We start from the raw sequence: 16,841 nt of genomic DNA on the forward strand, positions 1-16,841 counted from the left end.
ACGAGAAAACTCACATGTAAGTATGTGAAGTATTTTTCAGCTAATGGTAGGTTCACTCTATTGAGATTGTAGGTTTAAAAAAATATATAATGAGAAGGTACAAAGTGAGCATCAGAATATAATTCAGTCTGTATATGACCTCTTGCAGAGCCTGTGTGTGAATGCAGCTCAGGCTTAGGGGCCAGAAATTGCACAATATCATATCATTACAATTATTGCTACTTAACATACACAAAAAGTAATATAATTTGTTCAGATGTGTACTAAAGTACAGCCTGAAGCCAACACAAGTAATGGAGTACAAGAAAATCTAGTATTTTCTTAATTCTGAGTTCCAAGATGCAAAAAGTCACAGACCTGTAGTTGTAACACCTTATGATTTTAGAAAGGAAACGTTCTCCTGACAAACTTGTTCAGTTATTTCCATTATTTTTCAAGTTATTAAGTAAGTCGTTTATCTATGTAAAAACAAAAGACCTTACAGATCATGAATTTTTTGGCTTAAATAACACAGTATTAATTTCAGAACCATATTTACTACATAATACAGAGTTTTTTGGGAGGAACAATCACCATTTAGGGATGTTACACGAATTCTCATTTGAAACAAAAAACTTCGTATGGACATATGCCTATAGAGAATGTTTCTGAGCAGTCAGCAAATCATATTAGTGATTTCAGTTGTCTGAGAGTGCAGACGTGTGTGCAAGTTGCATTTGCGTTTGCGTGTGTGTGTATGTGTGTGTGTGTGTGTGTGTGTGTGTGTGTGTGTTGCTGACAAAGGCCTTAATGGCCAAAAGCTGTAATTGTGTGAATCTTTTTGTTGTGCCTATAGCAATTCAGTATATCCACTATATGGTGAGTAGCAACTTTCCTTCTGTAATATTGTTACATTCCATCCTGGATTTTCCATTGTTTGATAGTGGTGATTGAGCATATCATATGCCAGCAGAACTCTTGATCAAATGTTGCACTAGTATCATATGTTCCCCTGGTAATTTGCTCATGCTTAGTGATCACACAGTCTTTTAGTAGTACTTGCTGTATAAACAATTCTGAGGCACCAAACCATTTATAAGGTAATAAATATAACTAATCTCTGAATTATTTCCAGTTATAATAATTTAAATATCATTAATATCTGTTTATTTTATTCAAACAAGAAAAAAACTTATGTTTGTGTGTCCTTTTCTTATTAATACAAAGCTAGGTAGCATATATCACATTTACATTTATGTACAAATACTATGCACTGCACAGAACGTTTAGACCAGTTCGCTTCCTATTACATAAATAATTAATCATAACATGTTGATTAATGTCTAATGAAGATTGCCTCTTTGCAATAAATTCTGATAAGGAATAATATCCACCAGTCTCTATACAAAATATTTAATGAAAGAAAATCAGTAATCAATTAACACAACATAACCCACGTAATTACAATACTATGACAACTGCCACCTGCACTGTGTATTGATTTCAGTGTCAAAAACATTTATATTCCATTTAACAAAATTGTTCTGTGATGTAAGCTATTCTGCTCATGGTGTGGCAGACCTATCTACTGGCAGCTCTTGGATTGATTACAATGCAACCTAATGAGGGCCTTAATGTCTGAAAGCTTTAATTGTGTGAGCCTTTTTGTTGTGCCTATCAGCGACTCAGCACCTCTTCTATATGGTGAGTGGCAACTTTCCTTCTCAAAAACATTGTTACATGTTTTCCATCCTTTGACATGTTCAAGTGTTTACTAAATCAATTGTCTACACACATACCGACTAAACAAAATGATATTGATGTTATTGGGACTAAAATCCTACACCATGACAGAGTTATCATTTTATCTGACAGCCTTATCCACTGGGAATGTGAAGAACTACCTAAATTTCTTCTGTTGTAATGCCAACTATGACATTGCTGTCTCCTATTGTAACAGGTAATATGGAGCCTTCAAAGTGAATGGTAGACATTATGTACCCACAGATTAGACAAATTGAAATAGGTGCCTAAAATAATGCTGTCAGACATGGATGACAGGGATTCATAAGTCAAAATGATCAAGAACCTGAGTGGCCATGTGTCAGCTGTGAAATTGTTTCTGATCCCACTGCAGTGAGTCTCACTTGTAGCATACCAGAAGCAAATGGGTAGTATTGTATCTAGGAAATGCATATTACACAAGAGGTTCTAGAATTCAAGTTGCTGAGCAGGTATTTTTGTTGAGGAAGTAGAATAAGAGTGTGGAAACACCAAAGCAAAGCAACTGTGGAGCCAGCTGTGACTGAAAGTGGATATGATGTTGGCTGAGGAAGTTTGTAGGTGGTGGTGGTGTGACTGCGAGGTACTAATGAGTCTTACTCTAGTCTGAGGGCCACCATGGGCTCAGATCGGGGGAAGGCATCCTCTTTGGCCAAACTTATGAAGGCAGGAGATAGACGTCAGGCCACGAAACAAAAACCCACTGCGGGATGTGACAGCATTGTTAATCTTAAGTTAAATGAACCAACTGATATGGAAGACTTGATTAAGAATCAAGTATTATGATTGTATCCTCTCTGCTTCAACAACTACCTTGTAAGGGAACTTCAACAAGACACTAACTCAGATGTCCTCCAGTAGTACAGCCGTGTAACGCAGCAGTTGGACAGATGATAGTATTTGCTGCATTTCTTAGAAAAGGAATCTTTAATGTGGTGTGGAGTCACTTATGACTTATGATGATGTACAGCTTTGTAACAAATATATACCTGTGTTACTTTTATGTATTTCTCTAAAAGTCAAACAGCTTAACACATTTGCAATTAAGACAAAATTCTGTCATTTACTTATGTACAGAAACTCGTTAAGAGACTTATTCTGTACTTTCATGGTCATCAGTACTTATTGTATTATTACACAGTACCTTCAGTGTTTGTACATTAAAAGCAACATAAGGGGCTTGGGGGGAGGGGATGCTAAAATGTAGCACAAATGCCATATACATAGAAACATTTCACACCACAGTAGTGCAAAAGTACATCACATACAGAATGTACAACTTTCACGGTCACATTCTTCACAGAGTTAACATTGGAACAAACTATGAATATTGTAACAAAATGGACTTACTGGAATACAATTAAAATGTCTGTATATATACACTATAAAAATAATTTATTCTGGTGCACTGACATAATCTCCTTTTAAAAGTTAGTTCTATTCTTAAAAGAATCTCTTGAGTATCCACAACTTTTGAGAGCAATCTTCAAAATAAAGTCCTGCTTAACTTATGGTACACAAATTATTGTTATTCAGATGTGAGTGGAGAGCAGAACCATGACCTTGGCACAAAGAAGTCCCATGTAGAATCCTGCAAAACAAAAACCATTAACACAATGCAAGTTTGGCAGCTATGATTTTTATATGAATGTTTGTGGAAACTGAAGTACCATGTAAGAGAGTGAGTGTAAGTGTGCATGAGGCTGAGATCTCCTGCTAATGACAATATAAATGTCATCACAATGTAGTTTCATAACATTGACAGCTGTCCCAACTCAGGTGTAATGTGAGAGGATCCAAACAAATGTACTCTTTTACAGAAAGTATCTTTGGAACAAAATTAAACATATTTAAGATTTGTACACAGTACTGTAGTATATTATTGTCCCAGAATACATACTCAGCATGCATGGTATAAACAGAAGACAGCTCAACGAGGATGGTTGAGAGGTGGTTTTCCTTCAGTTGGTGCAAAATTGTATTGAAGTTATGCTGGAAGTGTGTTTATATTAAAGAAGTGCAAGAAGAATGACCCAAATAATTTGGATAAGTTCTTGTATTTGTGGTAGTTTGAAGACATGGTACTGTTCATTATGGGCATATTGTGAAGATCTTGGTAATCATGAACAGTGACAATTGATATCTCAGTTCTATGGTGATGTGATATTTCATGAGGTCATTGAAAAAATTTGGGACTCTGTGTGCACATTAAAGTGGGATAAGTGATTCAAGTCTACAGAACATTCTTAAGGTTGAACGGTGGAAGTACTTACTTGAAGGTTACTAGATGCTATCAGTGAGGATAACCTAAACAAAAGGCTTCAGTAGCGAGTTGTTTGAAGGCATGTAGGCCATTTTCAAGATTAAGAAGTTTATTTGGTCGTATGAAGTTAAATAAAACTAAAAGGTGCCATAACAGTCACAATCTGTAGCTTCCATGAATCCATTTGTTGATGCTAAGAGGTAGATCTGCGAAGAACCGATGTGTGGTTAGTCATCATGTGATTGGATTGACCTAGTCTTCCTTGAAAGTATTTTAACTCAACAGATGCTTCTGATATATTTTAGACCTCAGTAACTCCCTGATATTAAAAAGTTCTATGAACATAAGAGAGTATTACCTACAACAAGATTACATTTTATCTCATTGCCATTGAGATGTTAGGGCATACTTGTATGACCCTCTACCTGATTGATGGGTTAGTTGGAGAGGTGTTATTGAATACCTACTGTCTTTTACAAACCTAAATCCTCGTAACTTCAATCTATGGGGGGCACTGGAATGTCAAGTTTTTCAACAAAGGTCACCTATGCTAAATATGCTACAAGGAAACATGTAAGCTGTGGTGCAGCAATCATACCAGACACATAGAAAGCTGAAAGTCTGCACACCAGTTTGATTGTATCAACACTGTTTAGTCTGGTTGTTTCCAAACAGTTATACCTTTGCAACCATGTGTCTTATTTAAATACCTAATTGTTTTCACTTGAACAATGGTTTTCACATCCAACTTGAATTTCTTTGCTCCTAAGAGTTTCTTTTATTTTCCATACTTTTACTCTATGAAGTTCTTGTTGTTGCTAAGAGTCAGCTTTTAGATATTAAAGGAAGAAGATCACTATTCCTAAAAGGGTTGTGTTCTTGCTATAAAGTTACTAAGTTAATCATCTCATCATCTTCTCTTCAAGCATTAGGCAGGAATTGCCTGTTATGGTACCCGTTTCTGCCACGGTCTTCCTCTGTCTCTTCTCCCAGGGAATATAATTTCTTGCCTTTAAGGGAAGTTTCTTACTCTCCATTCTTTGTAGATGTTCGTTCCATTTTCTTCTGTAATCTAGAATTTTATCATTGAGGTTAAGATTTGCAGTTCTTCTCTAATATCTTGATTTATTAGCCTGTCTTCTCTTGTGCAGCCTCTAACACCTCTAAGGAATTTCATTCCTTGTGCCTGATTCTGGCTTTCTTGCTTCTGGGTAATCACTCATGTCTCACTCCCATAGAGCAGTGTGGGAACTGCAACAGTTTTGTAAAATTTAATATGAATGTCTTTCCTGGTTTTGTGTTTTAGGTTCGTGATGATTGTTCCACATACCCAACTGAATTTACTAAGCTTAATTTCAATATCTCTGCTGTACCCATATGGCATTTCACATCCAAGGTAACTGAAATGGTTAACTTGATCTAAAATCTTCTGGGCTATCACTATTTTGGTTCTGATTGGTTCTTTCTCTATGAAGGCCATTGTCTTAGTTTTTTCTTTTGAAATTTCCATATTAAATTTTGCACTTATTTGTTTTAGCAAGTAGAGTCCTTTCTGTAGGTCATCTTCCTTATCTGCTAGGATCAATGCATCATCAGCATGTAGTAAATTATTTAAAAATATGTTATTGTCTAGGTAGATGCCTTTCTGAAATTCTGATTTCCATATATGTATTATTTCATTAATGTAGATGTTTAACAAAGTTGGAAAGATGCAGCAGCCTTGTCGTACCCCTTTGTTAGTTGGTACCTCATTAATTGTTTTACCATTGAGATCTAGAGTGATACTTGTGTCATGATATAAACTTTTTATCGCATTTACTAGATGTTTTGGGTATCAGTGATTCGTCATTATTTCCCAAAGTTTCTGTCTATTGACATTGTCAAAAGCTTTTTTTAAAGTCAATAAAAGCAATGTGTGTTTCTTTATTATATTCTCTCAATTTTTCTATTATTTGCTGTAGAATAAAAACTGCATCTATTGTGGAGCATCCTTTCCTAAAAACCATTTGTTCCTCATGCAGTACTGCTTCTGCTGTGTTTTTTAAGTCATGTATTTAAAATCTTGTCATACACATTGTATGCCAAGTCCAGTAAACTTATTCCTCTGTAATTACCGCACAGGCTTTTATCTCCTTTTTTAAAAATTGATATTACTCTAACTGTTTTCCAGTCTTTGGGAATACTCTTCTTCTTCCTCCAACATTCGGTGAAGAGATGTAGCGTCGTTGGTGGAGCATCATTCCCCAATATTTTAATAATTCAGCATTAATGCTGTCTTTTTCTGTAGCTTTTATGTTAATAAGTGATGTTAGTGTAGATGTTAATTCGTCAAACTGTATATCATTTAATCCTTTCTCGTCTAGTTGCTCAATTTCAGTTTCTTGTGCTCTTTGATCATACCACAATTCGCTGTAATGATTTATCTGCTTTCTTCCTCAAGACTTTTTATTGGTATCTTCTCTCTTTCTGTTGTGTTTAAGTTTTTTAAAACCTTTTATGCCATTTGTTGTCTTCCGTGGAAATCATGTTTGATATTTGAAATAAACTTATCCCAGCGCTCCTGATGTGCTTTCCTTACTACGCATTTAGCATTATTTCTTTTCTCCTCACAGTATTGTTTGTTCTCAATAGTGGGGTTGATTACATGTTTTATAGATTCAACCTGTTTTTATCTGACAGCTTTCATTATATCCTAATTCCAAATTTTTAGGCGTTTTCCTTTCTGTATTTTTTTCTTTTTACCGAGAGCTTCTCCTGCTACTCTGCAAACAGTATTCTTCAGAGTTTGCCATTCTTCTTCTATATCGTCTTTAGTTTGTAAGTTTTCTAGTTCTTCATTTGATCTTCTTTGGTACAGGTGTCTACTACTGTCCTCTTCAAGCAAGTATACCTTATAAACACTTTGGTCTTGTTGATTTGTTATTTGTTTAGTTATTTTCTTCCATTTTGTAAAAAGATCTATTCTGGAGATTAGTAAGAAATGATCTTGTCCTCTATAAATTCTTGTAGCCCCTACTTGGCCCGCTAGCTTATCATTTACTAAGATGCAGTCAATTATTGATCTAAGTCCTCTGCTGGCCCAAGTATACTTGTGTATATCCTTTTTCTTGAAAAGGGAATTTGTGATTTTTAAATTGCTGTAAGTGGCAAAATCTCTTAGTAATTTTCATTACATATTGGTTCTCCAAACGGACCTGTAACATTTGTTTCCTACAGGAAATATCTTAAGTTCATCCACAACACAATTCAGTTCAAATGCATCCTTGTAAATTTCATCAGGAACGTCATGCACACCAATTGTGAAGGGTGATGTTGCTAACTTGCACTGCCAGTTTCTTGCCTATCTGGAAGTTCACTGAATTGAGGGAGTGATGAGAAGTTAGTAATAAGAGCATCCAGGTGATACTTCCATAGTTCTGTCTATGGCATGATTGGCAACCATTATTGTGGTATTTTTACCTTGTAACTGCAAATGCAGATTAATGTGGATTTCAAAGAGGTCTGCAAGGTATACTAGTGAAAATGTAAAGGTGTCATCAGTGAATGAACAATATAGCTCTGCTTTCCTCTCTCTAAAAAGAAATAGTTCCACATCTGATTTAAATTCATGTAGCATGCTAAGCATATTGCCTTTTAAAAGATTAAAGACTGCTGTTCAGCATGTAGGTCATTACATAGGATTCAGAAGAAAAGGAGTATTCACAACATTTAATTTTATTAATTACACTGATGGTCACTTTCAGTGCAGTGTTCAGTTTCTTAGGTGTTTTAGCTTTATAGGAGAGCCCTTGTGTGAATCATACAGTGAGAGCCAATAGACTAGGATTTTTCCAGTATGAAATACATTAGACATACTTGATGATATTTCCTAGTTTTTGGAAAACCGTAATGGTTCCATTATTTCTGTCTCATCCATAAATCAACAGCATACTATTAAATGAAAATGTTGTGGTATATCAGTAGAGTCTCCACACTGCAAGGCAAAAGAATGGTGACTTTTCAGTCTTTTAACTAGCTGTACTTTTATATGCAGGGCCATTTCTTTGATCCTTCATTACACACTGTTTTTTGTCCGGTCAATTTTTCAGTGACTATCATCCCCAAAACCCATTCTGGTTGCTATAAGAATGGAAGATTTACACAACATCTCACCAATAGTACAAGGTTTTTTGCTATTAAGAGAGAAATTTTGTCTGATGCTTCAATAACTTTCTTATCTTCCTGCTGAAAGATCTCAGTAGAGTCCACTTTCATGTGATTTAAAGAATTTTTTCTGACAGCAAACTCTAGAATTTCATCCTGACAGCAAACCCTTAGAATTTCATCCTGACAGCAAACCCTTCGAACTTTTTTCCTACGGCAAACCCTTAGAATTTTTTTCTGACAGCAAACCCTTAGAATTTTTTTCTGACAGCAAACCCTTAGAATTTTTTTCTGACAGCAAACCCTTAGAATTTTTTTCTGACAGCAAACCGTTAGAATTTTTTTCTGACAGCAAACCCTTAGAATTTTTTTCTGACAGCAAACTCTTAGAATTTTTTCTGACAGCAAACTCTAGAATTTATTTTGCAACAATGGGTGAGCTGCTGTTCCACATGTGCAGGCCACAGTGAATCATTAGAGAGTTCATTATGACACACAACTCCCCCTGGCAGTTGGACATCATCATCTTTCAATAAACATGATTACATTCATAATATATTCTTCATTGTACAGTCTTCTTTTCAGAAATTTTCACTCAAAGCACAAAAACCGTAAAAATACTGCTTACTTCTACAGATCATAACAGGTGTAACACTGAGTTGAGAATTCAAAAAGTTTCCTGAAGAATGTGTTATGTCAGGCATAACTTTGTGATATGTGTGGTGAAGATAGTGCTGATGGTTCTTCAAAAAATGCCCTCACAAACTGTAATAAGAATATAAATTGTGTGACTACATGTTTCTGCTATATTCTAAGCTGTCTGCAGCCTCCAACCCCATAAATTTATTAGAAATGCCTTTAGTTTAATTTTAAATATTGGATACATAACAATTTTTGTATCCTCTGTTATCTTATCATGTAATATTATACCAATGTTAACTATGCTCCTCTGATAGTCTGTTGTTCTGTGATATTTTTTATGTATATTTTATTGCCCTCTGGTACAACAATTGTGTACAGTTTTGTTCTTTAGTTTGCCTGTTTTCAAGAGGTAGTCTAGTGAGTGAGATAGTTTCATAAATGAATAAATTGGAACATTCAGAACACCAGGCTCAGCAAAATGAGATTTACAGGCCTATCTTTCTAAGGGGACAAATTATTCTTAGAGCTCCTGTTTGCATTCTGAAAACCTTCACACTGTGTGTTGATTATCCCCAGGAAATGATCCCATATCAAAGCAGCAATTGGGACTGCACAAGGTATGCCTGCTGTACTGTTGGTTTTTTTTTTACTTCAATATTCTTAGAAAATAGATCATGGATGAGTGTAGACAAGTTATTTATATGTGTGTCCTACTTTAAATCTTGTTGAACCCAAAAACCCAAACATTTTGGGACACTTTCATTTTCTAAGGAATCATCTTTTTTTACTCGTGTTTGAATAGATATCTGATTAGATGGAGGAAATAAAACCCGCAGTTTTTTCAGTATTTATAGCGAGTTTGTTTTTGGTGAGCCACTCAAAGTCTTTTCACAGAACATTATGCTGTTGAGTGCAAGGTTACTGGTCTGGATCCAGTAAACAATGTGCTGGTGTTATTGACAAATAGAACAGTTTTTTGGGGACTCATATGTTCAATGAAGTTGTCCACTTAAATCAAGAAGATTAGTGGATCTAAGACTGACCCCTGCAGTACGCCATCTTTTATTGGTAATTCGCTAGAAAGGAAGGATTGTTTTATGTTTTATTCTTAGTGTTGAATTCATACTAAAGTGATACCTTCTGCCTGCAGTTTTTTTAGGTATGAACACAACCAGCTATGTACTACACCTTGTAATCCTTGTCTTTCTAATTTTTTGTGCGGAGTGTTACAGCACAGGATTCTAGCATCGTGTCTAAGCTCCACATAAATGTTCCAAAAAAGGATTGCACAAAGATTAGTCTTTAACTACAATAAATACATTAGATTATAATATTATGTTTAAACCTGTAGTCAGATACCCGATACTCACAATAAATTGAGGGCAGTGGCGCCGAGCGAACCACTCCATCATGTAGAGGCTGGTAAGAAGCCCTGTTCCTATTGTGAAGAGCAACCACATCAAAATATTGCTACCTGGCAGCCGATCACGTGATACAAACATCAGACCCACTGTAAACAATAATAATAATAATAATAATAATAATAATAATAACAATAATAAATAAATAAAAGTAAGAAACAATTTTGTTAAAATTGTAGAGCAGCTGCAAGTTGCATGTATTTTTCTTTGTTTTTACATTTCTCTCTTGACCAATACAAGCACCTTCAGAATTGTGGAAATACATTTTGATACACCATCATGCAAAAAATTAAAATCACAAATTTGACTTACAATGAGATAACTTACATTAAATAGCAAACAGCTACATGTTCACACATACAAGTCTAAAATACCACATCTGGTTATTAATTCAAATTAAAATTATAATTGCCACTTTTATGGGCTTTAATATACATATTTCATGTATATAATAAGTTATTAACGCCATCAAAAGTAATCTATACTGACATGGATTAAATATACCATTGAGACATGATGACATGATTCTTCTTATGTCGTCTATACATTAAGAGTGCAGTACATGGAGAAAAAGGTATTTGCAAAGTATATGTTTATTTACAACGTACATCTTTGGTAGATATACTTATTTGTGTATCCTCTTGAATACAATAAATTTCAAATTGCATAGAACTTTTGTATTTAAACCAGATAACAATCAGGAAAGCCATTCATGTTGGCTCTGTCGATGTCAAACATGGTAAGGAGTCACTGCACCCATGGGTATGAACACATTTTGAAGATTCACAGCTGGTTATTAAAATTGACTGTTTTCCTTCAGACATTGACTTATGTATGTCATATTTGTAAAAGCTCATTAAAATCAGAGAACTAAATACAACTAAGTGTGAATGATTGCACAATAAATAGAGAAATAAATGAAAAACATCAAGTCGCAACTATTATCCTTATGTCATGAATGGCCTTTGTAATTGTTGTCTGGTTTTATCATGCAAGTTTCATGCAGTTTGAAATTTGTTATCATGAGTAAACACAAATTCATATGTGCACCAAAATATGTACATTGCAAATAAATACATATGTTGTAAATACTGTCCTCTCCATATATAGATGTGAGAGGAATCATATTGTCATGTCTGAATAGTGCATTTCATCTACACTAATATAGGTTAATTTTAATGGTCTTAATGACTTGTAACATACATAACATATATCAACACCAATGAAAATGACCATTATAATTTTAATTTGTAATTTTGCTATTTATTTTCATAATTATTTTAACAGGCAGGTATAGTATTTTAGCCTTGTACCTGTGAATACTCAAAAAGGCAGTGGATATTTGTTATAGTTTAGTTGATTTAGTGTTTTTGTATTACTGTGTTTCACAATCAGCTTCGCAAGGTGATTTCAACCAACACACATATTGATAAGGCTTTAACTTGCTCGATGAGAACTGGTATGTCTTGACATTTAATCTTAGAATGTACATGACCAGAGAGTTTATGTTAACTGTACACAACCAACTTATTCCATTTTATGCAGGATGGTGGCACTAAACAACCCAAAATTTGTAATGTGTGGTCTTTTGCTATGTAACATAAATTAGTACGTTGAAATTCAATCTGTGAATTTATTTTGTTGTATAGTAGTGTAATGCAATGTGTTTCCACAGTTATGAAGATGCTCATGCTGGTGGAGTGAATGTGTTAAAATAAAGAAATAGTTACCGTGCAACTTGTAGCTGCTGTACAATTTTAATTTCGAATGTTTGCTGTTCCCCTGCAGGCAAATTCCTATGTTAGCTAAGTAACTATTAAGTTGCACTGGTTACCTGTGTCTTCATTTACAAATAGATTTACAATAGTTCAAAATAAAATGCAATGTAGACATTTAGGCAAGTAATTGTGTTGTGCCCTTGTTTATAAACATTGTTCAACATATGTAAACCAAAGTAATCAAACATGAAGTGGAATTTTGTAATTAGAGAGAATTCATATACAAGTAATCAGAAAAGTAGTATATTATTTGCAACATTTTGCCTCAGTTGCTATTTAAATTATGCTTTATCATTTGATGAAAAAAATTGCCCGTTTTGCAGCGGAATGTTTTATTTGTGCATACCAATAAAGATATTCACAAATAAAATTGATTTGCAAGAGACTGAATTATTCTTATTTACATGATAAAGCATAAAATCAGAAAGATTCTTATACTGTAGATACAGCTAACTATATCTAGTAAAATTTTCAAGTTATCTTTAGCACTCTCATCTATATGCTGTATAGTCATTTGAAATAGAGGACTTGAAGTCTGATCCAACCGATGATTTGCCTCAGCTCTTGAAAAATTAGTTTTCTGTATTTTTCAGTGAACTAAACCACAAATTTCAACAGTTATTTATCATCCTTTGTACTGGTCATCCGGTCATTGAGTAACTTTTCTTTTCTTTTTTTTTTTTTTTTTTTTTGACAATATGTGATAGCTATAAATTGAATTTCAGCTGAGTTCAGCTGTAACATATTATTTTGAAGAGTATGATAAGACTGTAGAGTACACAGTAAAATTATCAGCAGAAAGTATTTCTGACAAACATGCAGCATGTAAGGGAAGTTCTATAATGAAGTGCTCACATTTCTTTAGTGAAGTAATAATTCCTAGTTTCATTGTGATCACTTCATAACCCAAAAGAGAGGCTTTGTTTTTATGATAGTGGCACATAATCAGTGCCAAGGAGGAGTAATCTTTTGTAAAAAGAGATAAACACATACTAAAAACGCCAACTTCCATATCATATAATAATTTTCCTGTACAGAGAAAGTTACACTAATTAAATGTGACTTTTGACAGAAATTCACTGAAAGCTCAAGTTAAGGAAAAATAGTAGTTTTTCATGACTTATGACTGCCAAGTAACATAACTCTAAGAAACTTAAACCATACATGGAAAGAAATGCTACAGTAATGTGTGGAAGGTAAGTAGAAGAATTACTCAATGAGATGAACAGAAATTACATTTTTATTTGAAGACAATAAATACCTTGAAATCATTGTGGTTCACAGTGCTCCTCTGGACATTCCAAAAGGTGGGAATTTTATTTTTTATGGGATGTGTGATCACCATGGGCAGCAGTACACATTCTGTAATGTGCTCCCACGCTGGCTACAAGGTTGGTAGGGTATTCCATTTCTCCACCAGTGTGGCTGACAACTGCTGGATTGTGGTTGGTGCACATGGACATGCTGCAACACCGTATTTACTAGAATCTAAGCCGCGCTTTTTTCTGGTTTTTGTAGTCCAAAAAACCGCCTGCAGCTAAGTATCGAGTTCTGAAAAATGTGGGTAGGTGCCGCCACAATTAACTTCTGCCGTTGAATATATGTAGCGCTACACAGGAATGCTTTGCAGGCACAAAGATAAATACTGACGCCAAAACCTCTGCGCCAGTAAATAAATTAAAAAAAAAAGTGTAAGACAAACTTTTTTTCTCCGCCCGAGCTTGGACCACTGCATTTTCATACATTATCCAACGAAGTAAATAGAAATTCAGTATTGTTCATCTTCGAATGTAGCAGCCTTTCAAATATTCGTAGCAACAAAAATAAATTTCTTTACACAAAAATACCAACAATGCATAAGCCTTTAGGATTGTTGCACGAGTTGATACGCTGGGTTCATTAAGATTTCACGTAGCGGCACCTCTTGCTTTGTGGAATTTTGTGAAGTGCTTGTTGGTGTTAGTGAACCATAATGAAGCGCTTTCATTATAGTGCCAAATTCAAGAGGGGAGTTATTTCTTTTGCGGAACAAAGTTCTAATCGTGCTGCAGGTCTGCGATATGGGATTGATGAGAGCAACATCAGGCAATGGCGACTGCAGAGACAGAAATTATTTGAATGTTCAAGTAGCAGGAAAGCATTTAGTGCGCCAAAGTGTGGCCGATATCATCCGCTAGAAGCGATTTTAAATGAATTTAAGGAACAAGGTCAGAAATTGCTGCCTGTGAACGCCGAAATTTTAAAAATTAAGGCACATGAAAGGCTTTTTATTTATTTATTTTTATTTACTGTATTTTTTTTATTTTTTTTTGCATGGAAACACCAACTAGTGTCTTTTGCAAACGTCATAGCATTTTTTTACAAGTTTAGTAATATATATCCAAAAACAAAGATGATGTGACCCACCAAACGAAAGCGCTGGCACGTCGATAGACACACAAACAAACACAAACACACACACAAAATTCCAGCATTCGCAACCAACGGTTGCCTCGTCAGGAAAGTTTCCTGTCGAGGCAACCGTTGGTTGTGAATGCTGGAATTTTGTGTGTGTTTGTGTGTCTATCGACGTGCCAGCACTTTTGTTTGGTGGGTCACATCATCTTTGTTTTTGGATGTATTTTTTCCCGCGTGGAATGTTTCCTTCTATATACACTCCTGGAAATGGAAAAAAGAACACATTGACACCGGTGTGTCAGACCCACCATACTTGCTCCGGACACTGCGAGAGGGCTGTACAAGCAATGATCACACGCACGGCACAGCGGACACACCAGGAACCGCGGTGTTGGCCGTCGAATGGCGCTAGCTGCGCAGCATTTGTGCAGCGCCGCCGTCAGTGTCAGCCAGTTTGCCGTGGCATACGGAGCTCCATCGCAGTCTTTAACACTGGTAGCATGCCGCGACAGCATGGACGTGAACCGTATGTGCAGTTGACGGACTTTGAGCGAGGGCGTATAGTGGGCATGCGGAAGGCCGGGTGGACGTATCGCCGAATTGCTCAACACGTGGGGCGTGAGGTCTCCACAGTACATCGATGTTGTCGCCAGTGGTCGGCGGAAGGTGCATGTGCCCGTCGACCTGGGACCGGACCGCAGCGACGCACGGATGCACGCCAAGACTGTAGGATCCTACGCAGTGCCGTAGGGGACCGCACCGCCACTTCCCAGCAAATTAGGGACACTGTTGCTCCTGGGGTATCGGCGAGGACCATTCGCAACCGTCTCCATGAAGCTGGGCTACGGTCCCGCACACCGTTAGGCCGTCTTCCGCTCACGCCCCAACATCGTGCAGCCTGCCTCCAGTGGTGTCGCGACAGGCGTGAATGGAGGGACGAATGGAGACGTGTCGTCTTCAGCGATGAGAGTCGCTTCTGCCTTGGTGCCAATGATGGTCGTATGCGTGTTTGGCGCCGTGCAGGTGAGCGCCACAATCAGGACTGCATACGACCGAGGCACACAGGGCCAACACCCGGCATCATGGTGTGGGGAGCGATCTCCTACACTGGCCGTACACCACTGGTGATCGTCGAGGGGACACTGAATAGTGCACGGTACATCCAAACCATCATCGAACCCATCGTTCTACCATTCCTAGACCGGAAAGGGAACTTGCTGTTCCAACAGGACAATGCACGTCTGCATGTATCCCGTGCCACCCAACGTGCTCTAGAATGTGTAAGTCAACTACCCTGGCCAGCAAGATCTCCGGATCTGTCCCCCATTGAGCATGTTTGGGACTGGATGAAGCGTCGTCTCACGCGGTCTGCACGTCCAGCACGAACTCTGGTCCAACTGAGGCGCTAGGTGCAAATGGCATGGCAAGCCGTTCCACAGGACTACATCCAGCATCTCTACGATCGTCTCCATGGGAGAATAGCAGCCTGCATTGCTGCGAAAGGTGGATATACACTGTACTAGTGCCGACATTGTGCATGCTCTGTTGCCTGTGTCTATGTGCCTGTGGTTCTGTCAGTGTGATCATGTGATGTATCTGACCCCAGGAATGTGTCAATAAAGTTTCCCCTTCCTGGGACAATGAATTCACGATGTTCTTATTTCAATTTCCAGAAGTGTATATATGCGCAGGTCGCACCAGTGTTTAAAAAGGGTAGTAGGAATAATCCATCGAACTACAGACCTATATCATTGACGTCGATTTGCAGTAGGGTTTTGGAGCATGGACCTTGCCGTTGGTGGGGAGGCTTGCGTGCCTCAGCGATACAGATAGCCGTACCGTAGGTACAACCACAACGGAAGGGTATCTGTTGAGAGGCCAGACAAACGTGTGGTTCCTGAAGAGGGGCAGCAGCCTTTTCAGTAGTTGCAAGGGCAACAGTCTGGATGATTGACTGATCTGGCCTTGTAACAATAACCAAAATGGCCTTGCTGTGCTGGTACTGCGAACGGCTGAAAGCAAGGGGAAACTACGGCCGTAATTTTTCCCGAGGGCATGCAGCTTTACTGTATGGTTAAATGATTATGGCGTCCTCTTGGGTAAAATATTCCGGAGGTAAAATAGTCCCCCATTCGGATCTCCGGGCGGGGACTACTCAAGAGGATGTCGTTATCAGGAGAAAGAAAACTGGCGTTCGATGGATCGGAGCGTGGAATGTCAGATCACTTAATTGGGCAGGTAGGTTAGAAAATTTAAAAAGGGAAATGGATAGGTTAAAGTTAGCTATAGTGGGAATTAGTGAAGTTCGGTGGCAGGAGGAACAAGACTTCTGGTCAGGTGACTACAGGGTTAAAAACACAAAGTCAAATAGGGGTAATGCAGGAGTAGGTTTAATAATGAATAGGAAAATAGGAATGCGGGTAAGCTACTACAAAC

The 16,841-nt window shown here is 37.1% G+C and overlaps 1 protein-coding gene across 1 annotated transcript in view; it reads right to left on the reverse strand.

Annotated features, from left to right (window-relative positions):
• Positions 1-1,607: 1,607 nt before the first annotated feature.
• LOC126163020 (sterol O-acyltransferase 2-like) overlaps positions 1,608-16,841 on the reverse strand; it is a 255,222-nt gene continuing 239,988 nt past the window's right edge. Inside the window, exons 10-11 of the mRNA XM_049919890.1 lie at positions 10,180-10,319; positions 1,608-3,352 (exon numbers count right to left, since the gene is read on the reverse strand). Of these exons, the coding sequence (XP_049775847.1) occupies positions 3,290-3,352; positions 10,180-10,319 (203 nt within the window). The 3' untranslated portion in view covers positions 1,608-3,289. The remainder of the gene's footprint in view (positions 3,353-10,179; positions 10,320-16,841) is intronic.

Source organism: Schistocerca cancellata, chromosome 2, assembly GCF_023864275.1.
Source record: "Schistocerca cancellata isolate TAMUIC-IGC-003103 chromosome 2, iqSchCanc2.1, whole genome shotgun sequence".
Classification (NCBI taxonomy): Eukaryota; Metazoa; Arthropoda; class Insecta; order Orthoptera; family Acrididae; genus Schistocerca; species Schistocerca cancellata.